Raw genomic sequence first — 26,696 nt, forward strand, 5'->3', positions numbered from 1 at the left:
AACTTCGTGCTTTAGCCGGGCCCACCCCCAGCCTCAGCCCCAGCCCTAGCCCCAGTTGTGAAGTGAACTAGGGGAGGGAAGATCTCTATCTCTGTCTCCATCTCTGTCTCTGTCTCTATCTCTACCTTTCAAATAAAAACTTTTTTAAAATGTGTTAGTTCAGTTCTAGTGTTACTGACTCCAGGTACTTTGACTCACTTACAAATATAAATTTATAGGAGGCTTATGCTTGAACACAGGGGAGATAGCATGGAGTGAAGAGATACTGCCCACTGACTCCCTCATGGGAATTGAACAGGTGCTTTTATGGGGTTAAGGAGGTGATGTGATACCTCTGGACACACCTTGATTCACACCTGTCCTGGAGTTCTGGCTTGTCCACCTGTACCCAGCTCTGTGTTCTGTCTAGGTGTTGTTGGGCTTTTTGTACATATTAAGTTCAAAATGGTGGAGTTACTCACTATCACCACCACAGGAAGGTAACATACTGGGCCACTATGGGCATGCTAGCAGGTTGGGGAAGTCCCTAACAGGGCAACAGGGAATTTGGAGTTAGAAAGAGACAGGAGATGGATAAGTGTCAAATTGGGAGGGCCTTGATTTAGTGAGTCCTGTTTCTGTTCTTTCTCACCAGGAGTGTTGATTGGAAGAGACAATATTGCATCGAAGTGGAGACATGCAGTATCATTAGACATAAAGGGAGAGAGAGAATATGGGATAGTGTAAAATTGAAATTTGGGGTTGTTTTTGCTTGGTAGATAATTGAAGCACTGTGCATTCTTGAGCTTTGGGGGAAGTGGATATGGAGGGAAGAGCACAACACATTTAAGGGCAAAATCATGTATGCATTTTCCCTCTCAAGTACCCCTTCCCTGCATTAGCTCTACGCCCTATTTTGAGGAGGAGAAGAGGCTGTCCTTTTACAACACTCTCCCCTGCCCATCCACCCACCCACTTTCTCACTCCTTTTTCCCTTTTTCTTTTATCTTGCCTTGAAACAGCAACATTCCCTTCAGTAGGACTTCCTTGAGGGCTTTCAGAACGTCAGTCAACAGTATGTGCTTTATTTTTATAGGGGCAAGTGGTAAGAGTTAACTGGCTTCCTACTAGCTTGGAAAGAGGAGAGAGTCTTTTCCTCTTTAGTTAGCTCTCTCTCCTACTTCACATCTACTGATCTGGAGAGTTTGATACTAAACTTGTCTTGAGAGTGAGAAAGGCTGAGAACCATTTGGCTGATGCAACCCTGGGGAGAAGATATTGATAGGGTCCAAAACCCTTAGTGTAGTCATTACAGCAGGCCCACTTGGTAAGGATTATGCAGGTTATGCCCTGCCATTAAGGCCCTTGATAATCTGATGCCAGTAAGCCTTCCCTGGTTTAACCTCTCTGTTTCTATATTCCAACCAAACAAGTCTATATAATGTTTCTAAAGCATACCATGCCTTCTCCCACCTCCATAATTTTCAGCTAGCTTGTGCCCTGAAACCTGAAGTAGTGACCAGGAGAGAAATAATTGTTTATTTGCTTACCCCAAACACTTTTTATCAGTGCATCTCACTTCTTCCCAGCTTCAAAAGTGCTTACTTGCTTCAGATGTTTACAGAGTGGATGTATTGATGAATGAGTAATTCAGAGAACCACATGGTTAACATTCCAGATTTTCTTGACAAGATTGAAAGGCTACCAACCTCCTCCCACAATCATTTTCCAGCTTTAGTTTTTGTTTTGATACAAAATTAAAATTAAACATTTGAAGTTTGATTTCAAGTGTTATTCTTCCCATGTTCTGCTGGAAGACCATTTAGCGAGTGTCTGAAGAACAAGCCTACACAGATTGTATTTGTGCTAATCAGTTCTTGATCTACATACTAGAAGGTGGGTTCTCTTTAGTAGCAGTCATGTTTTTTAATCAGCATGAGGAGTCAGTACTCTATGCACACTTCATCAGCCAGCAGATTTAGTTCCTGGTGAAGGCCCTCTTTCTGGTTTTGTAGAAGATGTCTTTACTGTCTCCTCAACAAGACTGGTGGAGTGAGGGTGGAGGTGAGGAGGAGGGACAGGTGATGGTCTCTTCCTCCTCCTCCTCCTCCTCCTCTTCTTATTAGTATTCTTTTTAAAGATTTATTTATTTATTTGAAAGTCAGGGTTATAGAGAGAAAATGAGAGGCAGAAAAATTTTTCAACTGCTGGTTCATTCCCCAAATGGCTGTACGCCATTTGAGCCAGGCCGAAGTCAGGAGTTAGGCACTTCATTCAAGTCTCCCTTGTGGGTGGCAGGGGGCCACACACTTGGGCCATCTTCCACTGCTTTTCCTAGGCTCTCAGCAGGGAGCTGGATTGGAAGTGGAGCATCCTGGACAAGAATTGATGCCCAAAAGAGATGCTGGTGTCACAGGTGATGGCTTTACCTGCTATACCACAGTGCTGTCCCCTCTTCCTTTTCTTCCAGGATGGACACTAATTCCATCTTGGGAAACCACCCTCATGAACTCATTTAAACTTAACCACCTCCCAAAGAACCTACCTCCAAATGCCAAAACTTTAGGTGTTGGAGCGTCCATGTGAATTTTGGGAGACATGAACATTCAGTCCATATCAGTCTGTGAAAGTCTGATATTTTGTGTTTGTATTTTTAATGAATTAAAAATATTGTCTCATTTCCTCTTGTGATTTTCTTTGAGCTATGGAATACTTAGAAGCATATGGTATAACATGTACATGTTTTGGTTTTCTCATATTTTTCTGTTAATTGATTTCTGTTTTAATTCCATTGTGGTCTAAGAATATGCTTTCTATGATTTTAAAACTTAAATTTGTAATGGCATTTTTTTGGTCCAGAATATAATCTTTTTGGTAAATACTTGAATGTATATTCTGTTTTGAAATGGGGTACCCAGTAAATGTGGGGTCAACTTGGTTGATAATACTGATTGATGTCACTTAGCGCTTTACTGATTTTGAATCTACTGTTTATCAGTCACTGAGAGAGGAATGTTAAAATTTCAGCTATAATTGTGGAAATATCTCTTTATCCTTTCAGATCTTTTCTTTTTCTTTCTATTTTAAGGCTCCTTTATTGTGTGCATATACATTTAGAACTAAATGTTTTGCTGAATTGACCCCTTCCTCATCATCTAATACATCTTGAGTCTTAGTAATATTTTTTATTTTTTAGAATAGCTACTGCAGGTTTCTTTTGTTTTTGCCTAGTGTCTTTTTCCATTCTTTCATATTTAAACTAATCTAAAGCGAGTTTCTTATAAATGCATATAATTTTGTCTTGCTTTTTTATCTCACTTAACAATCTTGATTTTACTTGGGACATTTAGGTCTGTCCTAGCCAATGTATATAACTATTTAAATGTGATTGAATTAAAATTAAATGTAAAGTTCACTGTAGCCATTTTCTTTGATCTCAGTAGCTATATGTGGCAAGAGGCTACTGTGTTGGGCCATGTGGGTCTAGCAAATGGTAGATTTCTATGGCAGCCAAATTCTGCTTTGTGTCTGTATCAGGTGTTGGGTGAGAGCGTTTTTTCCTTTCCCATTCTCTATGAAAGGCCAAAGGATTGCTGGGTTTTCCTGCCCCTTAGTAGTAGTTTTTGCAATGAGTGAAAATAGTGTCTGACCCATGTCCCTGGGCAAAGCTCATTGCATGTGCCTACCACCAATGGATGGTGCAAAGGACCTTGGGAGAAAATGCACTTGTGACCAACTGGTTTCAGAACATGACATATTGGTAAACAGCAACGCTTCACTAGTTTTCACTTAAAACTCAGGTGAACAGGAGAGTTTAAGAGAATATTCTGGGGGCCGGCGCTATGGCGTAGCAGGTAAAGCCGCCGCCTGCAGTGCCGGCATCACATATGGGCGTTGGTTTGCGTCCGGCTGCTCCACTTCCAATCCAGCTCTCTGCTACGGCCTGGGAAAGCAGTGGAAGATGGCTCAAGTCCTTGGGCCCCTGCACCCACGGGGGAGACCTGGAAGAAGCTCCTGGCTCCTGGCTCCTAGCTTTGGATCGGCATAGCTGTGGCTGTTGCGGCCAGTTGGGGAGTGAACCAGCAGATGGAAGACCTCTCTCTCTCTCTCTTTCTCTCTCCCTTTCTCCCTTTCTCCCTTTCTCCTTTTCTCTCTGTGTAACTCTGACTTTCAAATAAATAAATAAATATTAAAAAGAAAAGAATATTCTGAGCTTATGGAGGTAGCAGTTTTGCAGCTGAGTAAATGTTTTCCAGGGTGGAGGTAAATACTTAAGATTGACCTTGAAGAGATTTCTTTTAGATCTTGACTTTGCATCCCTACTAAAGAGTGATTAGTGTTCATCCCCAAAATGTATTCCATCCCCAAAGGAGGAAATGACCTGGCCCGCCTTAGTTAGAATGGTTTTAGTGCATCCCTGTGATTATATCTATTTACATCTTATTTACTTCAAGTTGAGACAGTTTCTTAAGGCAGTCTCTTTCTTTTCCATCATTATTTTCTATTGTTGCAATGTGGTAATAAGAGGTGTTAGTTATTTGTGTTTATTAGGAGAAACCAGAAATGCCTAATGCCTGAATGCTTGAATATTGTTAAAAGTTCCTGTTTACTTCTTCTGTCTGCAAGCTCAAATTATAGAACAAATGAAAATACAATCTCATTTCTAGTTTTCCTGTGACAGCTACTACTTGATCTATATTTGTGGTTTTAGTTGAAAAGTCACATTATTAGGCTATTAAATATAAAAATTTTAAAAATATATTTATCTGAAAGGCAAAGAGAGAGATGGGGAGAGAGAGAGGGACTCTTCCATCCACTGGTTCACCCTCAAGTGGCCACAGCAGCTGAATCTGGAGCCAGGAGCCTCCTCTGGTTCTGCCACATGGGTGCAGGGGCCCAAGTACTTGAGCTGTTTCCCAGGCACATTAACAGGGAGCAGGATTGGAAGTGGAGCAGCAGGGACTCGAACTGGCGTGCATATGGGATGCCAGCACTGCAGGCAGTGGCTTTACCCACCATGTCACAGCACTGGTCCCAATATAAGAAATTTTTAACAAAGAAAAAATTGTTAAAACACTTAGAGTATGAATTATAGTTTAATCTCCTTGAAGGCAGGGATTATGTTTTGCATTTGTTCTCACAAGCATGGCAAAATGCTGGAGACCTAGAGTGCAACCAGTAAGCACTCATTTGCTTCAAATGAGTTTAATTGGAACTCCTGCTTCTTTGAAATAAGTTATAGCAATGAATAAACAAAATATTGATATTGCATTTCTAGCTACAATGAGGACATTGTCTCTAAAAAAGGAAAGATGGTTTTAATTTTGTAAAAACGCCACCAAGTTAAGGTTGCATTACACTGACCATAATTTCAACTTTCGTTGTAAAAATGCAAATTTAAACCAGTTAACTCTGGTTGGAGAAAAAACAGAAGATATTTGGCTTCGACACTATACATTTTACTGACCTTAGTTTGTTTCCTGTTTTTTACCCCAGCAGTGTCATTTCTTTGCTTCTTTGCTTTACCTTTGAGTCCAGCTTGAGAAAACTCGCAGTTTTTCAGGTTGGTGCCATTTCAGATTTGTGGCCTGCTTGTCTTCTGGGCCCCCTTCGCTCCTCTTCTGTGTCCAGTTATCTCAGTCATTCATCTCATTGGGTGTTTTCAAGCTTTCCCAGCTCTTTTCTGGTCCACGTTGGAGCCTCCTACTCCATGCTCAGTTACCTCCTCTCCATTACATGGGAGAATAAGCTGGATTTTGGTTGTGCCTTCAGATACTCATATATAAATGTCTTTGTCTTCATTCCACCTTGGTTTGTAGTCTCCAAGGAAGAGGTCTTTCTCTTCTGGTTCCTTCCTAATCCTTACACCTGTGTGCTTGATCGCGTCCTTCCTGTTTCCTCTGAGACCTAAGTCTGTCAGTTACTCCCTTTCCTGGGGTTTTTATCCTTTTCATCCCTATTGGCTCCTAGGAAATATGCTCAGATTTCTGCTATTTATTTATTTTATTCAACAAAAGCCTTCTCCTTCTTTCATTGCCAGGTTTCCAGCCAGAGTACACTCTATTTGCTACTTCACAAATTAACTGCAACTGCCCACACCCGAGTCACTGACTGCAACTTCAATTGCTCTCTAACGTGCTCCTCCATTACCCAGCTTCAGACCGTCGCCCGGACTGCTGGAGCTGTATATTGCCTCATCTCCCAGGCCTCAGTCTTCTCTTTCCTAGTTTATCTTTCCTATCACCGCAAGATGTCCTTCCAGGGCACAACAGGGAAGAGATTCAAACTGTATAGAAAGGCATATGAAGCCACTAATGATTTGAACTCCACTTCTCCAGTCTTCTCTACTCCTGGTCTGTTACTGAGTCTCACCTGTACTTCTGAAAGCAAAGTGCGGCTTCACACTGCTGAGTTCTTTATATGCTGGGTCTTCTAATGCAGTAACATTTTCTGCATCCCCAGAATTCTCTTACTTAATAATCCTCAAAGACCTTGACCAAGCATCCTCACGAAGATTGAGCTGACTTTCCTTTACTTCCTTCCTACTACCATGGTAAAGTTGACTTCTTTTGTGTGTGTGTGTTTTTTTTAATATACCTTGAGGCTACCGCCATTATTTATTGCATAGTTTATTGTAGGTGTTTATTTTTTATTTTTTAAAAAATATTTATTTATTTGAAAGAGTTACACAGAGAGAGGAGAGGCAGAAAGAAAGTCTTTCATGTGCTGGTTCACTCCCCAGATGGCTGCAGTGGCCAGAGCTGCACCGATCTGAAGCCAGGAGCCAGGAGCTTCTTCTGGGTTTCCCACGCGGGTGCAGGGGCCCAAGGACTTGGGCTGTCTTCCCCTGCTTTCCTAGGCCATAGCAGAGAGCTGGATCAGAAGTGGAGCAGCCAGGACTTGAACTGGCGCACAGGCGGCGGCTTTACCCACTATGCCACAGTGCCAGCTCCTGCTTTCCTTTCTACACCAATCTCCTGGTGAGTAAGGTACCATTTCGCTAATTTTGTTGTCTTTTTTTTTTTTTTTTTTTTTTTTTTTTGACAGGCAGAGTGGACAATGAGAGAGAGAGACAGAGAGAAAGGTCTTTCTTTTACCATTAGTTCACCCTCCAGTGGCCGCCGTGGCCACCGTGCTGCAGCTGGCACACCATGCTGATCAGAAGCCAGGAGCCAGGTGCTTCTCCTGGTCTCTCCCATGTGGGTGCAAGGCCCAAGCACTTGGGCCATCCTCCACTGCATTCCTGGGCCTCAGCAGAGAGCTGGCCTGGAAGAGGGGCAACTGGGACAGACTCCGGCGCCCCGACCAGGACTAGAACCCGGTGTGCTGGTGCCACAGGTGGAGGATTAGCCTATTGAGCTGCGGCGCCGGCCAATTTTGTTGTCTTTAACACCTAGCAAGCTGCCTGGCATATAGCAGGGACTCCAAAAATGTTCGGAATGAGTGAATTTCAGCAAATGTTAATTGGTGCTCTTGCAGTAGGATCAGTTTTATACTTTTAAATTTAAACAATAAGTTTGGCACTTTGTCTTTAATATTGCTGAACTTCAGGCTGTCTGCCATGGCATTTAGTTTTAAGGACATCTGAAGAGCAGAGAAGATGAATTTATAGCTAGTATTTTAATAAAATCAGCCATCTGAATATCTTTGTCATAGTGCCTGGTATCAGCTCACCCATGCGTTCATTTTCTAATCAGATTGTCTTAAATTAGTGAAAAGTATCTGTGAAATTTATCATCACTTTTCTCCTGACCTCCAGTCCCCCTCTGCTTCATCTCCCATAGGGTGGTCAGAAAACTCCATCTAAAAGGCAAATCTGATGATCTACTCTTCAGTTCTTCTTTTCCACTTACTTTTATTCTAGCTTTTTTGATGGTCTTCCAGTTTTTTTTCGGTTAGACTTCTTTTGAACACTGGTTGTTGCTAACAGGACAGTTCTGCCTCCCTTTTGCACCTGCAGCTGGTAACACACACTATTCTCTACTCCAAGTGCCTGATTCAAGAGGATAAACATAACAACATGTTGGTAACATCTATGGTAAACATGCCAGGCCTCTCCAAGCATCTGCTGTACAGGCATGGACACAGGGAAGCTGTTGCAGCTCTTGGCTGACAAACAAAGCCAATAACCAAGCTAACGTCTCTAAAAAAGTAAACTCATCCTGCTGGAAAATCCCAATGCAAACGACTGTACATTTTTGATTCTTGACCTTGGCTTTGTTCCCTGAATCCCCACATAGAGGCTGGACTGTTTTCTGTGGCAACTAGGCCATCTTCAAAAGAGTATATCTGTGGTTCACTCAGCTTTTGAAGGAAAGTGTGTGAACTTCTCTGGTCCCTAGAAAGTTGCTTTGGGCATAGTTGGATTGTCCTCCCCTTGGAAACTTGGTCTTTTCACTGACTTTGATGAGGTTGGCTCCAAGGAAACCAGCATCCTCTTTTCCCTGGCGCCACGGGGCCCGCCACCCTCCCTCCTTCTTCCTCCCCCTCCCTTCCCAAGCAGCTCTCTATCCCGCACTTGAACTGGCTGCCAGAGTTCACAGACAGCTGGGCAGAGAGGGGCTAAATCTGCCCAGCTGCCCGGGAAGCTTGGCGGCCAGGCTGAGGGAAGGAAGCATCGGCTGTCTTTGAAGGTCGGCTGCCAGTGAATCTCAGGCAGCTGGACTTCAAAGGGGGGCACCGCCGGGCTTTCCCTCCCGTCTGGGCAGGTCATTCCACAGCACTGTGCTTCCGGTGTTGGCCTGGTGGCTTTCAAGTTCCCCTTCAATTAAAGAGCTTCACTGGGAGCTACACTTGTGTTCGCATTTGTGACTGTCTAAGACCCAACCCCCTGCTACCCCAAACTTGAAGGGTAAAGGTTGAAGGGAAAAGGTAGCATCATATACAGGCAGCTAAGGAGATCCAGAGCAGTAAATGGGGTTTCCTTATTGCCAGTTTATAACCGTGTCATTTACCAAGTTTTAAATTGGTCAAGGACTCTTGGTCTGATCTTGGATGAAGGCTGATCAGCCTGTATTAGCTAATGCCCTGGAATTGGATGTAGTCATGGATGAAAGTCTTACCTGTTTCCAGAAACTGGTGTGGTGCTCACCCACCATCTTGCACTTGACTCTTGCTGCACCTCCCCACTTTTCACTTCTAAATCCTACTGGTGGTTTGGGGAGTGGACTGGTCTAGTAAGGGAAGAGCAAGGGGGCTGCATGAGCACAGTCTGGGCCCACATTAGTTGCAAATGTGGGAAGGAGAAGAGCCATGGGCATGTGCCATGTATAGTCGTGGTTAAGAGTAAAGGCTGCCTCAGTTCAAAACCTGGCTCTGCCACTTACCAGTCTCACGGCCTAAGGTGACTAACCTTCCCTTTCTGCATTCTGTACTTCCGTTGGACAGTGAGGATAATGATGGTATATGTTTCATATGGCCTAGGCACTTATGATGCTCACCCATATTTAGCACCAAATAAATGTTAGCAATTACTGTATGCCAGCTCCCGTCGACTGGAACTAGAGGAAGGTTTGTGATTTTTACTATTCCAGTAGGGATAACGGACTGCTAGCTGCTGCCTTAGATTGAATTATAATTGAATTTTTGAACTGCCCTTCCTGGGAACATGGGAGACTTGATTCAATGAGGGCCATTACCATAAGAAATTATCATGCAGCTCCAAAAGAAGAACCTTGGCCCTTATAGTGAAGGGGTGTTTGGAGAAGAGTACAGGTTCTAAAATTAGAATTAGGGTTTGGATTTTTGCTCTGACAGTTTGTAGTCATATATCTGGTTTGGGGTAAGTTACCTCTCTAAGCCTCAGTTTTCTTGCATGTAAAATGAGATTATCATCACATATGCCTCAGGAGTCTTGTTTTAAGGATAAAATTAGAAAATGCATGTTTTTTGTTGCACTGAGTAGCAACATGTTCAAAATGTAGCTGTCATAGTTTTCATCATCATTATTATTGTCACTACCATCAGTGTTACAAGTTAAAATTGTTGAATCATAAGGGAACTTGGCAAATAGAGTGCCTTTTCCTAGAGATTATATTCTCTCTAGAACAGAGGTGTGCTAACCACTGGACAAATCTAGTCAGCTGCTTCTTTTTGTGAATAAAGTTTTATTGTAACACATCCATATTAATTTGTTTATGCATTGTCTTTGGCTGATTTTGTGCTACAACAGCAGAAGTGAATAGTTGTGACAAAGTCTGCATGGTCCTCAAAGCCTAAAAATATTTACTCTCTGACCCTTTCCAAAAGAAGTTTGCCATCCTTATTCTAAATGTGTTTCCCTAATTAAGGCCCAGGGAATGTTAGTTCAACCCATGCTAGTATATACTATCTTAAAAAAAAAAAAAGGGTGTCATAGTCAAATAACCTTTAGAAATGTTAAAGGGGTTGATTTATTCCAGGACTACCACTTAAAAGACTGTAGCTTTTAAAATACTGGTGTGTATTGTGACTCTTGAAGCCAAGGCCATGGTATGCAAATAAACTCTAGTTTCCCAGGCTTACTTGGCTATAGCCCCCTATATGATGATGTTACACAAAACATTCTCTGGGAAATCCTGCTTGTGGGCTGTCCCTCTGACTTTCCTCTTAAATCATGCCTCTTTGTGATTTAGATGATATATTCATTTGGAGATTCAAAGACTGTCATACAAGATTCTGTATTAGTTACCTAATTTGTCCCCAGCGAAAGTTATGTTTTGTTTGAAATAAGAACAGAAAAATATACCAGATATTTAAATAGTCTAATCAGATAATATCCCTATCTTTACATGATTCTGTGTGATGTCTCAAGATTATAAATTAGAGTCTCCAAGTCCAAGAAAGACAAGATGTTTCATTTCATGCCTTCTTGAAATTCCAAAAGCATGGGTCTTCTGTAGGGCTTTAAACTTTTTTTTTTTTTTTTAACCATGCAGATTTCTGGAGCATAAATCTAGAATGCCTAACTGGTGTTGCAGACGATCTCAGCTAGGGTTTATAAGAAGAGAGATTAATGTGAAGGTAACTTGTGCCCTAGCCATAAGGGGTTTGTTTTATAGACTAAAGTAAACACCTTGAATTTCAAGTTGCAAGCACAAGGGGAGCCAAAAGATTCCAGAGCAGTGGCGTCATATTCTGCCTGTGACTCACACATCTCAGCGGCTGAGCTTTCTCTCGCAGCTGCAGCTTCCAGCTGGCCATCACATACAGCCTTAGGTAGTCACACACTGCAGTCACCTGATTTGAGATGACCAAACAAGCACATAATTGCAACACAGTCCAGTTATGAATGAAGGCTGGTCTATCTGTTTGCCAAACTCAGATGAAAAGTAAATGTTAAGTCGTGGCTGTTTTCTGAAATCCCAGCAGTTGCAGCAGTCGAATGGACTAAGAGTAGAGAACCCTGCTGGAAAGTTTAGCCCTGGTCTCTTTCTCTCCGACTTGTGATCCTCTCCACTAATGGCATGGGCATTTCTTAGTCATTTTGGTGTCCACCAGACCAGATACAATTTTTGGCTTATAGGTGGTACAGTACATGTTTCATGAAAGAATATGAGGTCATACAGATTTTCCAACTTGCAAATCACTTCAGATGTTCTCTTCAATTCTGTATCGCAGTGTTGTATATAAATGAGCCCTCAGTAAATGCAGTTGGCATTGTGCATTATTCATTTTTGCCACTAACAAACGCTTGAGTGAAGCTGCTTAGGAAGGAGGAAGGCTTATTATTTTTGCCCATGGTTTCGGAGGTTCACTGTCCAAGGGTAGGCAGTCCCATTGGTCTGCCCTCTGATAAGGGTGAGGGATGACTGAAGGTGAGCAAAAGACAGATCACGTGGTGAACCAGGAAACAGTTAACAAGCAGAGAATTTTCGAGCTTACTCATTGTTTATATCTAGACCCCCCTCCCCCTGCAAAAGGCACCATGAATCAATCACCTGAGCTACACACATGATCCCCAACCTAATTCAATTTAATCACTCCTGCCTTCTAGACACCTTGATTGGATCAAGTATCCACCCTATTAATGCCATCAGTATATAACTTTTGGACTTAAACACCTGCATGTGTTGGGGAGCTAAGTCATTTTTAAACCATAGCACACATGTCAGTGTAGATTTTAAGAATTTCATTATCACATTTTAACATTGTGGAGGATGAATGACTTTTAAGAAATTTTTATCAGATTTTGCTGTCTTTTGTCTTTAAATTATTTCTGTAAAAAGGAGGAAGGAAAGAATTAAAAAAGAAAGGAAGGAAGGAAAGTAGGAAGGAATGAAGGAAGCATGGGAAGAAAGAAAGAAAGGGGAAAACATCCTGATAAGGAACATAATTATCTTTTTTTTCAGGTTAGAGAATTGGAAAATTGCCAGCTTATTATAACCATGTTGCTTTCTTGAAACATGCTCAAAAGTTCAGAAGTTCATTTGCTTTATTCATTAAATATGTTCTTCTTGTAACTATCACAATAGGTGATATATAACATTCTACTTATTCCAAGACTGTCGTGGTGGTACTGGGAGTTCTGATGGTATACGCAGGAAAGATGTAATCTTAGGCTGACCTATTTGAAAGAAAGGATTAGAAATGTGGGGAAAGGACTTTCATCTAGTACCACAAAGAAAAACCGCTAAGCACAATTCTTCCTTCCTGTGTCCTCCAAGAATGAATTATCTCTGAGTATCCTCTTCTCTCACTCCTGTATTATCTGCTGGAATCATTGTCTTACGTGATGTTAGAGATTATATTGATGATAGAGCTTTAACTCATTGGAAACTGAGTACAACTTCCTGGGGACAATGATTATCCAATGACAGCCACAGCAAGGATTAAGAAACATTGCTAGAGAGAATTCTTACTCTCACAGGCAGGTGCAAAGAAGGCAAGAGAGTTGTGTAATGATTATATTCAGTACAAGACATAGTGAAGTTAATAAATCTGAATTGTGAGGCCACAGGTATAGTGTATGATAGATATTATTTGGTAGAGTGTTAAGTAGGGGATAAATAATCAACCTTTTAATAAAAGATAATGCTGTTCCCATAGAATCATCTGATTTATAATAATGACAACATGTATGTAATGATTACTTTGTACCAGGCACTGTTGACATTCTGTAAATGTTGCATTAATTAGCTTTTGCCACATGGCAAACTACCCTAAAACTTAATGGCTTAAAACAAAAAACAGGGGCCAGCGCTGTGGCTCACTTGATTAGTCTTCCGCCTGCAGCGCTGGCATCCCACATGGGCGCCGGGTTCTAGTCCTGGTTGCTCCTCTTCCAGTCCAGCTCTCTGCTGTGGCCCAGGAGGGCAGTGGAGGATGGGCCAAGTGTTTGGGCTCCTGTACCCACATGGGAGACCAGGAAGAAGCACCTGGCTCCTGGCTTCGGATTGGCACAGTGTGCTGGCCATAGCGGCCATTTTGAGGGGTGAACTAGTGGAAGGAAGACCTTTCTCTCTGTCTCTGTCTCTCTCTCTCTCTCTCCCTCTCTCCCTCATTGTCCTTGACTCTACCTGTCAAATTAAAAAAAAAAAAAACATTTCTTGCAATTTTTTTTGAAAGATTTATTTATTTATTCGAAAGAGGTACGGAGAGGGAGAGACACAGAGAGAGATCTTCCATCAACTGATTCATTCCCCAGATGGACATAATGGCCAGGGCTGGGCCAGGCAAAACACAGGAACCAGGTGCTTCATCTGGGTCTCCCACATGGGTTCAGGGACCCAAGTACTTGGGCCATCTTCCACTGCCTTCCTAGGCACATTAGCAGGGAGCTAGATCCAAAGTGGAGCAGCCAGGAATTGAACTGGCATCCCCGTATGGGATGCCCGCAATGCAGGAGTTGGCTTAACCTGCTATGCCACAACGTCAGCCCCATTTCTCAGAATTCTGATGGTCAGTTGAGTGGTATTGAGCAATACTAGTCTATACTAGTTTGGCTGATTTCTGCTGGGCTCTCTGTCTCATCTGAAGTAACAACTTATTTGGGGCTAGATGGCCTAGGATGGCCTCACTCACATGTGTGGCATTGTGTAGATGCTGGCTGGTGCTACGGGGATGACTGAGTCACATGTCTGATCATCCAGGAAGCTAACCAATGCATTTTCACCTGGCAGCTGAGTTACAGAAGTAGTAAGCGAGAAATCCCAGTGTGCATTTCTTTACAGCTCTCTTCTTGTGTTTTGTTTGCTAATGTGTTAGTTAGGATTCTCTCAAAAGAAGTAGCAAAAGCAGCATTAGACATGTGAGAGATTCACTGCCACAATGCCAGTGGGCTAAAAATGGGTAGGGAACCAGAAGCAGCTGGAGAGTGTTTCTGTAGTTCTGACTTCAGGAAATAAAGAGGGTAGGAAAGGAGCATTGGGTATGCAGACTCTCCAACTACAGTTCTAAGAAGAGTTTGGCCAGGCCAATGGGAAGTCCTCAAGTCAAAGTCACCACAAGATTTGTTAATCTTCTTTAGTTATAATATCCCATTTGGCACAGCAGCTGCAATTGGAACTAATATTTGATTAAGCTGGTAGCGGTCAACAATCCCTTTGTTGATGGATAGGGGAATTATCACAATGTATACTTGCCCCCAAAGAGCAGCAGTGTTCAGTCTCAGGAATCCAACTATCTCTGTTGTGGGTAGACTCTTGATCTGCAGCTGGCTCAGATATGGGAACAGAGCAAGGGGTCGTGGCTCTTTTTTGGGTGACTGCCCTCTATCTCCTGCTCTTCCATTCCTCTTTTTTGTTTGTAGATTACACAGTATCCTTACTCTGTTCCTAGGGATGCCATGTTTTTTCCATTATATCTGCAGCTATCTGCACATCTAGCCCTCTGGATTGCCTGTCTGATTTTGCCACTCATTATAATTGTACCCCTCCTGCTTTTGGTAATTACACAGTGAAAATTGGCTATTATTTCTGGACCCATTATTCCCATAGATATTAATGACCCAGTTCTGTGACTAGCCTTGGGCTGCAGACGAGAGCTGCCACTGAACTTCTTGATAATGTTGGTTTCCTCTTCCCTCTGCATTCCTGATGGCTTTGGTGAGATGTGAGGAGTCATTCAAGTGTCAATACACATGGGCTATAGGTAGCCTAGTGTTTGCTTTCCTCTTGTTTTTGGAGTTTACGTTTTGGCAACACTTCTTTAAGAATCTGTTTTTACTTTACTTGAAAAGCAGGAAAGAGAGGTGGGGTCAGGGAGAAAGACCGTCTGTCTCTCTCAATTTGGCAACTAGTTTACTCTGCCTACTAGTTACTCCCCAAATGCTCACAACAGTCGGAACTGGGCCAGGCTGAAGCCAGAAGCCTGGAATCTAATGTGGGTCTCTCAGTGGCCCTTGAGCCATTACTGGCTTCTTTTCAAGTGGAAAGTTGGAACAGAAGTAGAACTAGAACTTGAACCAGGAGCTCTAATATGGGATGTGGCATCCTAAGTAGTGTCTATGTCTAGGATATGATAAGCATTGTGTTAGAATTAGCTGGTATTATTGTTTTTTTTTTTTACATCATCATCCATTAAGTACATTTAAAATAGTTTAAGATCTACAACATGTGTATAATATCAGACATACACCAGGAATACAATATATATTTCCTGGTAAATAAATAATATGCTCATTTAGAATCTTTATATTTACTCCTTTAGAGTAATAGGGGAAATGGTCCCAATGACATTCTAAACATAATACAAAGAACTAAATGCTGTAATCTTGTGTTGCTCAGGATTTGCTAAGGGAGTCTGAAAAATGTCTCCTGCTAGAATTTACCGTATCTCATCTGTATTCAAGAAGGGGATGTTTTAAATTCCTCCCCCTGCCACCTTTTGTGGAATGAAGCAAACTATACAGATCAAATTAGTACTTTGTCCTTAAGTGTATACCATTTTCTGTGTGGTAGAATAAGAATGTACTTGCCACAAAAATGTTCTCATCTGAATTCAGGTGAGCTGTTAACGCTTTACTTGTCTTTGCAAACAGGTTCATCCAAAATTCCACTATAAGCAAGCTCATGACCCAGGCACAGACACTTCCTGCGTGGCTTTTTCCTATGATGGTAATGTCCTTGCCTCTCGCGGAGGTAGGTCGAAACTCTTAGTGATGTGTTGCTTTATATAAAAGGATGATACGTAACACTACCAAATGTCATGTGAGTGTCATAGCACTTTGTAGAGCTAGATGTGCTCTTGTTCGTGTACATTGGCCAGTCTCATTTTTTCATTAAAGTGCATTTCCAATTTGATAGCATTGTTTGTATTAAAAGTGGATCAAGGGGACAGGCATTTGGCATAATGGTTAAGTTGCTGGTTGGGACACCTGCATCCCTCATTAGAGTACCTGGTTCCATCCCCATCTGTGGTTCTTGACTCCAGCTTCCTGCTAATGCAGACCCTGGGAGGCAGCAGTGATGGCTCAGTTAGTTGAGTTCCTGCCACCCACATAGGAGACTCACCCACATGAGTTCCTGCCACTCACACATTCTGAAGCCAGAAACTCAATTCGTACTTCAGCCTGGCCCAGGATGAGCATTTGGGGAGTTACTAGTGGGTAGAAGCTCACATTCTCTCTCTCTCTCTGTCTCTCTCTTCCACCCCTCCATTTGTCTGTATGTCTTTCTTCCTCTTAAATAAATACAGTATATAATAATATTAATTTTTAGACGTTATCAGGCCGGTGCTGTGGTGCAGCAGCTTAATGCCCTGGCCTGAGGTGCCAGCATCCCATGTGGGCACCGGTTCAAGACCCGGCTACTCCACTTCCCATCCAGCTCTCTGCTGTGGCCTGGGAAAGCAGTGGGAGATGGTCCAGGTCCTTGGGTCCCTGCACCCATGTGGGAGACCCGGGGGGAAGCTCCTGGCTCCTGGCTTCAGATCAGTGCAGCTCTGGCCGTTGTGGCCAGTTGGGGAATGAGCCATCAGTTGGAAGATTCTCTCTCTCTCTCTCTCTCTCTGCCTCTCCTCTCTCTGTGTAACTCTGACTTTCAAATAAATAAATAAGTAAATCTTTAAAGAAAATGAAGCTATCAAGTAAATTTAGAAAATATGTACTGTTTATTGCCCAAGTTTTGTTTCAGCTTCAAATTTTCTAAATGTTCATAAGCCTCAGAGCATGACCTTTGCTTCTACCTCAGGAATTTTGTACATTCTTCGCATCTTGTTTTTTCCCCCCATCCTGTCTTATAATTCTGAGACTGGTATTTCGATCTTCTCTTTGTTGACTATTCCCTCCTCTCCCCTCCCCCAGTTCAAACACTAACTCAGTTCAGTATAGAAAAAAGTTGTATACCTAGATGTTATTTTTCCATAGTTCTATATAGCCATATCGTACGTTTCCTTATCCATACTCCTGTTAAATATAAGTTGTTTCTAATTTTTTGCTACGTCTCTCTTACTTGGAGAGTCTGTGTGTTGACAGAAGGAGATAGAAAATACAGTGAGGGCAGTTATGAGCTGAGCATTGTGGGAAAGCACGGGGCATGGCTGAGGATCTTCCTATAGACTCATTTATGGGGAGAGAAAAGAAATAACAGGGTAAGCAGGTTTGAGCCATGTTTTAGAGGACCTTGAATAACACAGAAGGGATTTAGTCTATTCTGTAGACTAAAGAAGGAAGCACACTTCAGGCAGATGAATCTGGCATCATTATATTTAGTTATTAATTCACGCACTGTACTGTTCAGTGAACACCTGCTATGAGCTAGCCTTTTGCTAGGTACTGAGTAGTGATTGTGAATGTCATAGGCAGGGCGGGTCTCTTTCCTAATGTTTTGTGTCGTAGGTGTGAAGAGAGTTGAAGACAGTTGGCACAGCTTTCCCCTCAGTTTGTCAAGGCTGTGTCCTTTGACCCTCAGTAACTCCATGCAGGTGCTTTCCTCAAGGAAGCTTTATGCATTGTATCTGAGCTATCATTACTTGCATAGCTGCAAAAACAAAAGCACAGAGTCATGTAATTTTCTATTTATGGTGCCCATGACAAATACAGATTGGTACAAAATATGTATTTGAGTCCAGAGATTACTCCTAATTTAAACTGTATATATGTATATACATATGTGTGTGTATATATAAAATCTACTTAAAATAGTGGTTCTCATCCCAAGAATGGATTTGAATCCCCTGGGGTTGTTTTTCAAATGATGATAAATACTCCACTTAGCTATTCTCACATTCACTCTTGGATCTCTTTAGCATGGGATACCCAAGTTTGTGAGGTGGAATTAGGCAAGAAGAAGGAGAAAGGAGGAAGTGTAACTAGAAAGTTTTCTACAAAGAATTCTAAAATAGGGAAGCCCTCAGCCAGTTGATAATTACTGTAGTGGACTAGCTATATTTCAGTCAAAGCTATTTTGGTGATAATTCTTTTCTTAAAAAATATTTATTTATTTATTTATTTGAAAGAATTACAGTGAGGCAGAGGCAGAGAGAGAGAGAAGTCTTCCATTCACTGGTTTACTCCCCAGATGGCTGCAACTGCCAAAGCCAGGACTAGGAGCTTCTTCCCAGTCTCCCACATGGGTTCAGGGACCTGAGGACTTGGGCCGTCTTCTACTGCTTTCCCAGTCCACAGCAGAGAGCTGGATCAGAAGTGGAGCAGCTGGGACTCAAACCAGCACCCATATGGGATGCTGGCACTGTAGGCGACAGCTTTACTCTCTGTGCCATAGCGCCGGCCCCTGGTGATAATTCTTAACTTTTCCCCTTCCACACTGTAATAGGTATTGGATAATTTAATTAATCAACTCAACATATATAATGTATTATAATCATTTTCCTCCCTGGATGTGTAGAGTATGGTAGAGGAAAATCTATTCATCAGAGTCTCAGGGTTTTGTAAGTGCTCCTGCCAGCTCCAGAACCTGCTGTGTTATCTGAAAATAATGCAGATTAATGTTCTGTTATTTTTTGTGGGTTGTGAGGATATATAACCTTTTTCTTAAAGACTAAAGGTAATAGGGTAATGCTCCAAAGGTGGATCTTAACAAAATTCTCCCAGTACAAATAGGCCCCAGATCTAGCCAGTTGTAGATTGTATACCTGCCAAAAGTTGGGTTTTCGAGGAAGGGTCACTGGGGAGAGAGGGATTTTTACTGAATTCTCCATTCACCTCACTTGCACCTGATTCTGATTCCTTATTGCACCCAAGGGGTTGAGTCGTGTCTCAGCTGTGGGCACTGGGGAGCAATAACAGTAAAGACATTTCTTATATGAGCTTGGCTTTTGTTCTGGAAAGGAATTAGTAGCCCAATAGAAATATAGTAAAATGGATCCTTAAAAGAATATTCATTATTCTTTAAATGGCTTGAAAAAGCTGTCCTCCCCAGTAAAGAAAAGAATAATAGCCATAGGTAGAATTACACTTAGGGAAGGGACTCACATGACTTTCCCTCACTAATGTTAATGGAGAGCTATAACCACACGCCAGTGGGAAAAACAATCTGTTGACTGCTTTCAGTCTCGATGGCTATTAAATTATGATCTTCCCAAAATGTCAAGTTATGCTCAAATAGACCAGGGGGAACTACCATCTGCTCTGAAAGCGTGCTTTCTAGTAGATTCTCCTGGGTTTCTTCTCGCCTACATATGCTCCATCAATCTGCAGAGTAATGTCTACAAGGCTGGTTCATTATCAGATAGCTTTCTACTGTTCTTGCATCTACTACTGTTTACAAGCTCCCTGAGCTGTTAAAAAAATGAAATTTGCTATAATGCATCTGCCTTCTTTTCCTTTCCTGCTCTCTGCCTCCCTCTTTCCTTCCCTTTACTGCTTTCCTTCCTTTTAATTATACACGAAAGTTTGGCATCCTCTAAACTTGGAATGAGTTCTTATTGCAAAACTCACCTTTTTGTCTTTTTTTTTTTCTCTTTTGCTTTTTATTTGCCAGGTGATGATACATTAAAGTTGTGGGACATTCGACAATTTAATAAGCCACTTTTTTCAGCTTCAGGTCTTCCCACCATGTTTCCAATGTAAGTAGCTTATTTTAAATATTTGATGAGCATAGCAGGATGGAAAAGAGATTGTTCACCTTAACGTTAATTTGTATCATACTTTTTTTAGATCTTCTAGGAAAGGGACTCTAGGAAGTGATTAAAATCTGGGTTTTGAAGGATGTATTTTATTTCTTTTCATTTTGCCTGTTACTCAAATTATAAACATTTTTTGAAGTTAGAATGACATTTGTGTGTGTGCATGTGTGTATATTGTATACACTCATGTCTCAGTTATTCAGACTCTTCCCCTGGGTAGCTGAACAGTGTAACCTCCAATTTGTTGGCTTCTAAAGCTTTTAAAGATTTGGCTGAGACAGATGAGGTGGAACTTGACATCTAAGTCCTAATCTTGGTGCCTACAAAAATTTTTCTATTTTGTTAGAAATGAAATTTCACATCTTTTTAAAATAATGATCAACAAGGAGAACAAGAAGGTAATGGAAGTATCACATGAAGGAAGCTGTATAAAAATAGAGCATTTATTCATTAAAACAAATGAAGAGGGCCGGCACTGTAGCTCACTAGGCTAATCCTCCGCCTGCGGCGCCAGCATACTGGGTTCTAGTCCCGGTCGGGGCACTGGATTCTGTCCTGGTTGCTCCTCTTCCAGTCCAGCTCTCTGCTGTGGCCCGGGAGTGCAGTGGAGGATGGCCCAAGTGCTTGGGCCCTGCACCCGCATGGGAGACCAGGAGAAGCACCTGATTCCTGGCTTCAGATCAGCACAGTGTGCCGGCCGCAGCAGCCACTGGGGGGTGAACCAACGGAAAAGGAAGACCTTTCTCTCTGTCTCTCTCTCACTGTCCACTCTGCCTGTCAAAAAAAAAAAAAAAAAAAAAAAAAAAAGACAACAACAACAAAACACACACACACAAATGAAGAGACAAACAGACATGAATTTGTATCTCCTGAGTATTTTATAAGCTGTTGTGCTTTCTATGAGTAATGCTAACTGTACAGCCTCTTTGGGTCATGTCTTGGGTTATTCACAATCATGGGGTCTGATCTCTAATAACAAGAGTTGCTGAGTAATAGCCAACCATTGGGTTTCAGCATTCTCCCTGCTCCTTGTATCATATTCCTTGACTTGATGTAAATGAAATGATTTGGGTGTGATGTTAGTGGTGGTGGTAGTAAAAAATAGTTAAAAAAAAATGGCCAAAATAGTCCCTACTCAGTCATTAGCTATATACATCTATTTACTTGTCTATAGACACTCACAATGTCCATATTGAGTTTTCCCATAGTCTCTTTACAGTGAAAATGTTATAATATAAAGCTAAAAGCAAAGATTTTTTGAGTGAGACAGCCTAAGTTAGAGTTGTGATTGTGGTCAAGTTTTATTTAACCTCTTTGCCTCAGTTTCCCCATCAGTAAAAAGGGGATGATAATATCCACCTCTTAGGATTATTAGGAAGATTAAACAAATCAGCATAGATGCTTGACTTGTAAACCCTCTTAAGAGTTAGTTCTTAATACAGTGATGTTTACATTTCATTCATTTAAATTGCTGCATTATTGTGGGTCTCATAACCTTCTTACGAACCCTTTTTGTCCGTAGGACTGACTGCTGTTTCAGTCCAGATGATAAACTCGTAGTGACTGGTACATCTGTTCAAAGAGGATGTGGCAGTGGCAAACTTGTTTTCTTTGAGCGCAGGACTTTCCAAAAGGTGTCTGAAATGGATATCACAGATGCGGTACGTATATTCTTTCCTTTCCAGTCCTGAGAATGAAGTGAAGTTTGTATCTTAGCTGTCTTTTTGTTTTTTAAAGATTTATTTATTTATTTGAAAGTCTGAGTTACGCAGAGAGAGAAGGAGAGGCAGAGAGAGAGAGAGAGGGAAAGAGAGAGAGAGAGATTTCTTCCATCTGATGGTTTACTCCCCAAATGGCTGCAACGGTCAGAGCTGTGCTGATTGAAGCCAGGAACCAGGGGCTTCCTCTGGGTCTCCCATGCGGGTGCAGGGGCTCAAGAACTTGGGCCATCCTCCACTGCTTTCCCAGGCCATAGCAGCGAGCTGGATTGGAAGTGGAGCAGCGAGGTCTTGAACCAGCACCCATGTGGGATGCTGGTACTGCAGGCGGTAGCTTTACCTGCTACTCCACAGCACCAGCCCCCTTAGCTGTCTTTTTTAAAAAGTATATTTATTTTATTTGAAAGGCAGAGTTACAGAGTGGGGAGACAGATTGAGAGAGAGAGACCTTCCATCCACTGGTTCATTCCTGAAAGGGCAGCAACAGCTGGGCTTGGGCCATCCTAGTCTCCAGCACGGGAGCTGGATTGGAAGCAGAGCAGCTGGGACTCCAACTGGCACTCAAAATTGGATACCTGCATTGCAATGGGTGCTTAATCTGCTGTGTTGCAAGTGGCAACTTAACTCATTGCACCACAGCGCCAGCCCCCTTGTTTTGTTTCAATAGAACGTAAGCCCTGGCTCTTACATAGCACCGTGGTAGCTGGTAACTATTTTTTTTTTCTTTTTAAATTTAACACAGGAATTATCAGTACATTGCAGTTTGACTGATTTACCCTATCCCTTCTCCCTACCCAATGCTTTCTATGGGTCTGTTCTTGAGTCTAAGTTTCATATGGGCCTGGGATGTTTTCTCCCTCTCTGCCAACCCATTTGAAAGAAAAAAAGCTGACTATTGTGTAGGATACAGAAAAGGTTCCACAATGTGCATGTTTGTGAGGATCCTGGGATTGTGGACAGAAGTGAAAGGCCCCCTGAAAGTGGTGAACTTTATCGTTGTTTCCTAAACTGTGAAAACTTTGACCAAAAAAAAAAAAAAAAGGCTCAGCTTCCATTGCACTGACTTACTATAAAGTTACTTAGAAGTTTAAAATTTTTCAGATTTCATTCATTCATTCTTTGATGTCCTGAGACTAGAGCCATATCTAACACAATATAGTGAAGAGTCACAGAGGAAAATTGGATTCTTTCAAAGCATGCCTACTTAGATGATAAGGCAAAAAATGGCTAATTTTCTGAATACGAAACAAGTCAATTAATATCTGTGTAGGTTTTCTTTGGCTCCTTGTTGAACTGTTCAGTAGTATCCTGAATCTTACACAGTTTTCTTCTGTGGATTTCTCTAGTTGTTTCAGCTCTGTCTGAACAGTTGAGGCATGCTAAGTATTCTGAACAATGCAGACAATTGAACAACTGTTTTCAAATCACCAGTAAAAAGCTCTTGTCTATAATGTCATAGTGTTACTATGAAGTCCTAATTTGTATTTCCTAAATTTCAAGCCATAGTATAGTCTGAGTATTATAGAAGATGTAAAATAACAGCCGGTGCCGCAGCTCACTTGGCTAATCCTCCACCTGCGGTGCTGGCACACCGGGTTCTAGTCCCGGTTGGGGTGCTGGATTCTGTCCTGGTTGCTCCTCTTCCAGTCCAGCTCTCTGCTGTGGCCCGGGAGTGCAGTGGAGGATGGCCCAAGTGCTTGGGCCCTGCACCCCATGGGAGACCAGGAGAAGCACCTGGCTCCTGGCTTCGGATTGGCGCGGTGTGCCGGCCACAGCATGCTGGCTGTAGAGGCCATTTGGGGAGTGAACCAATGGAAAGAAGACCTTACTCTATGTCTCTCTCTCTCTCTCTCTCTCTCTCTCTCATTGTCTAACTGCTTGTCCAAAAAAAAAAAAAAAAAGTAAAATAGCAATGAGACTAATTCTAGAAAAGAACTTAAACAATGAATCCTAATCTCATGACATAATCTTAAATATGCTAGCACTTACACTAACTTTTGCAGTATGTCCAAGAGCCAACTAAAATGCTAGAAGCAAAGAAAAATGAGTGAATCTATCAACTTTAATCTCAGAAAGTAAAATTATTATAGTTGGTTATTCCAGAAATAAGCTGTGTTCTGCTATGCCTCTCAATGACTATATATTTTAACATTATTCTGGATGTTGTGTTTTTAAATAGTAACTTAAGTTGAAATGTAAAAAAATTAAGGAAGATAAAAGTATGATCACACTTTTTTTAAAAAAAGATTTATTTATTTATTTATTTGAAAGGTAGAGCTACAGGGAGAAGGAGAAAGGTGGAAGAGAGAGTGAGCAAGAGTGAGAGAGTGAGAGAGTGAGCATGAGAGAGAGAGAGAGAGAGAGAGAGAGAGAGAGAGATCTTACATCTGCTGGTTCATTCTCAAATGGCTGCAATGGCCAGGGCTGGGCCAGGGCCAAGTCAGGAGCCTGGAACCCCATCTGGGTGTTCCATGTGGGTGCGGGGTCCTAAGTATTTGAGCCATCTCTGCTGCTCTCTGAGGTGCATTCGCAGGGAGCTGAACCAAAAGCACAACCTTGGGACTCAGAGCAAGTGCTCATATGTGATGACAGCGTTGCTTAACCCACTGCACCACAAACCGGCCCATGCCTGCACCTTTAAAGATATGCTAGGCTTTTGTAGTTCATAAGAGGGACATGCTATTTGCTCAGAAAATCAGTGTCTTATAATGTGATAAGTTTTTCTCTGAGTTGCTTTTCTAGCTATTTTTCTCCATAGCACCAAATTACCTCTTCATGTGTTGTACATTTGTTGTTTCTGTCTTCTTCCACCAGGATTTAAATTGCACAAAGTCAGAAACTTTGTTTCTGTGCTTTGTTCACTGTGGTATCCCCTGTGCTTAGAACATTGGCTGGCACCCAGATAATTCTTAACATTTATTGAATATTCTTAATATTTATTGAATGACTGGATAGTATACATGGGAAGTATAAGTAGTGCATGTCATAGAGCATAGGTGTGTGAGGTAGGAGAGGTAGAATCCAGAGGTGGAAAGATCAACTGGCTTTATGTGCTGTAATCAGAAGGTGATTTTGTTGTATGTGTGTGTGTGTGTGTGCGTGTGTGTTTTAAAGCAAAGAATGACACATTCAGATTTAGGCCTTGAATCTTTTCATTCTAACTAAAATGTAAAGGTTAAATTCACAAAATTTGGTGAGTTGTGTATACAAAGCCTGAGGTTTGTAACTTAGGAGACTGAGTAAATGTCCCTAAGATAAGAAAATACATAAGGAAAATAAAGCAGATTTTGGAAGAAGGACAGTGCGCTGTTGTGGATGAACTTGAAGCCGTTGAAGCCCCTGGTTGAGACACTCAGCAGATGTGTAAATGAGTTTGGTGCTGAAGAAGACACAGTGTTGAGGGAAACGTAAGCTAACTAAGGAGAAGGCTCATTTCATACATAGAGTACATGTACATATTTTGTCCTAGAAAAGAGATTTCGAGGTCCATTTAAACAGGTGGATGAAGGGAGAACATTAACTAGGGACAAAACAGCGCACCTTAAAGGGGCTTCTTAAAGTATTGATTTGGTGGAGGGCTTTGTTGTTGTAGTATCAGACGTATTGTTTCTTGTTTATTATAGTAAAATGTTCCCTTCAAAGATCTTTAAATTGTCCTTCTGCCCTATTGTGTCTAGCTCTAAGTCTTCTTGGAATGTAAGAAAATAACAAATGCATTCCTTGGAACAGATAAAGCTTGGACACTTTGCCATCACAAAGTAGAATAGTCATCATTCTTTGGAAATACCACACTCCACTGTAGTAGAGTGTTTATTGTGTTGAGTTTTAATTTGCATAAAAGGTAGCATTTCATACTCTGTCAACAGCAGGTGGTATGTTTGAGTAGGCACAGGCAATGGGGCCTTTATGTATATCCTAAATGTGTCCCTTTACCTTCATAAGGTATGATTGATTATGTTCTTCCCATGTTTTCTCCTAAAACAAAATGAATTCCTGGATAGTTATATTCCAGGACACCAAGCTCACGGAACATACAGGGAGCCAAACATTTTCAGTCAGGGGATGCTAACAATATACGCAGTTAACTCCCTGTTGACTAAAAAACTGTCCTCTAATTGTCGCAAAAGATAGCTTCTTAAAATACACCAAGTGCCTTTTTCATAGTGTTTTTGACACAGTGTTTAAAAGAACAAAGCTTGTTTTGTTTGCATCCTCTGTATTGCCGTGTCCTGTGAAAGTGTTCCTTTCTGTACTCAATGTGCAGACTCTCACTTCTGATCTTTAGGAGATGGTGTAAGTTTCTAGCATCTACTGTTTCTGCTGTATGATGTTTGCACACATTTACAGTTCTGCTAACATTATTTTTAGATGCTTCTTTTGTAGTCCAGTCGTGTTTCCTCAAGTTAATGGCTCTCTCTTTCCTCTCATTTACCTAATTCTTTGTGAATTGAGTAGTGAACTTGATCTTATTATTTTATTTTTTAATTTTTATAAAGGCAACAAATTTCCTGTATTTCACATGTACAGTTTTACGAACATTTCTTTTTCTAAGATGAATTCCAAAATATACCTTGAATGTTGTGTGTGGAAGTTGTGCTTTCTATACATTGTGTAGAAGGCTTCTGTTACTCTGGCTTATGCACTTGTAGTAGTATATTACTATTTATACCTTTTGACCTAAGCATAGCTAATAAAGTGGTTTTGCTGGGTGTTGTTTGAGATGGTGGCCTCCTCACCTCATTTGCTTTTGGCAGTAATTTAAAAGAAACAGCACACATTCCTTTGGGTAAAGCAGAAAGAGTGAAAAGGAAATAAGCCAGAAAGTGCACACCCAAGCCTGAGGTTTTTCTCTAATTTGTGTGTGTGATTGGGTATTTTGGTGAGGAGTCTGCTTTTGTAAATACACTGAGTGAACAGAATGAGATTGGGCAAAGTGGAAAGCCTCACACAAAGCCACACAGCTTGCGCATCCTGCACAGATGATCTGCACGTGGA

The 26,696-nt window shown here is 41.6% G+C and overlaps 1 protein-coding gene across 3 annotated transcripts in view; it reads left to right on the forward strand.

Moving 5' to 3' along the window:
* The window catches only part of WDR70 (WD repeat domain 70), a 311,084-nt gene that overhangs the window by 237,699 nt on the left and 46,689 nt on the right, over positions 1-26,696 (forward strand). For all 3 annotated transcript variants that reach the window (XM_002713983.6, XM_089312747.1, XM_089312748.1), the window contains 3 exons: positions 15,938-16,037; positions 19,839-19,923; positions 21,506-21,644. In XM_002713983.6, the coding sequence (XP_002714029.2) occupies positions 15,938-16,037; positions 19,839-19,923; positions 21,506-21,644 (324 nt within the window). The remainder of the gene's footprint in view (positions 1-15,937; positions 16,038-19,838; positions 19,924-21,505; positions 21,645-26,696) is intronic.

This window comes from Oryctolagus cuniculus, chromosome 14, assembly GCF_051225735.1.
Source record: "Oryctolagus cuniculus isolate XC-2025 breed Fujian yellow rabbit chromosome 14, ASM5122573v1, whole genome shotgun sequence".
In the NCBI taxonomy this organism is placed as follows: domain Eukaryota; kingdom Metazoa; phylum Chordata; class Mammalia; order Lagomorpha; family Leporidae; genus Oryctolagus; species Oryctolagus cuniculus.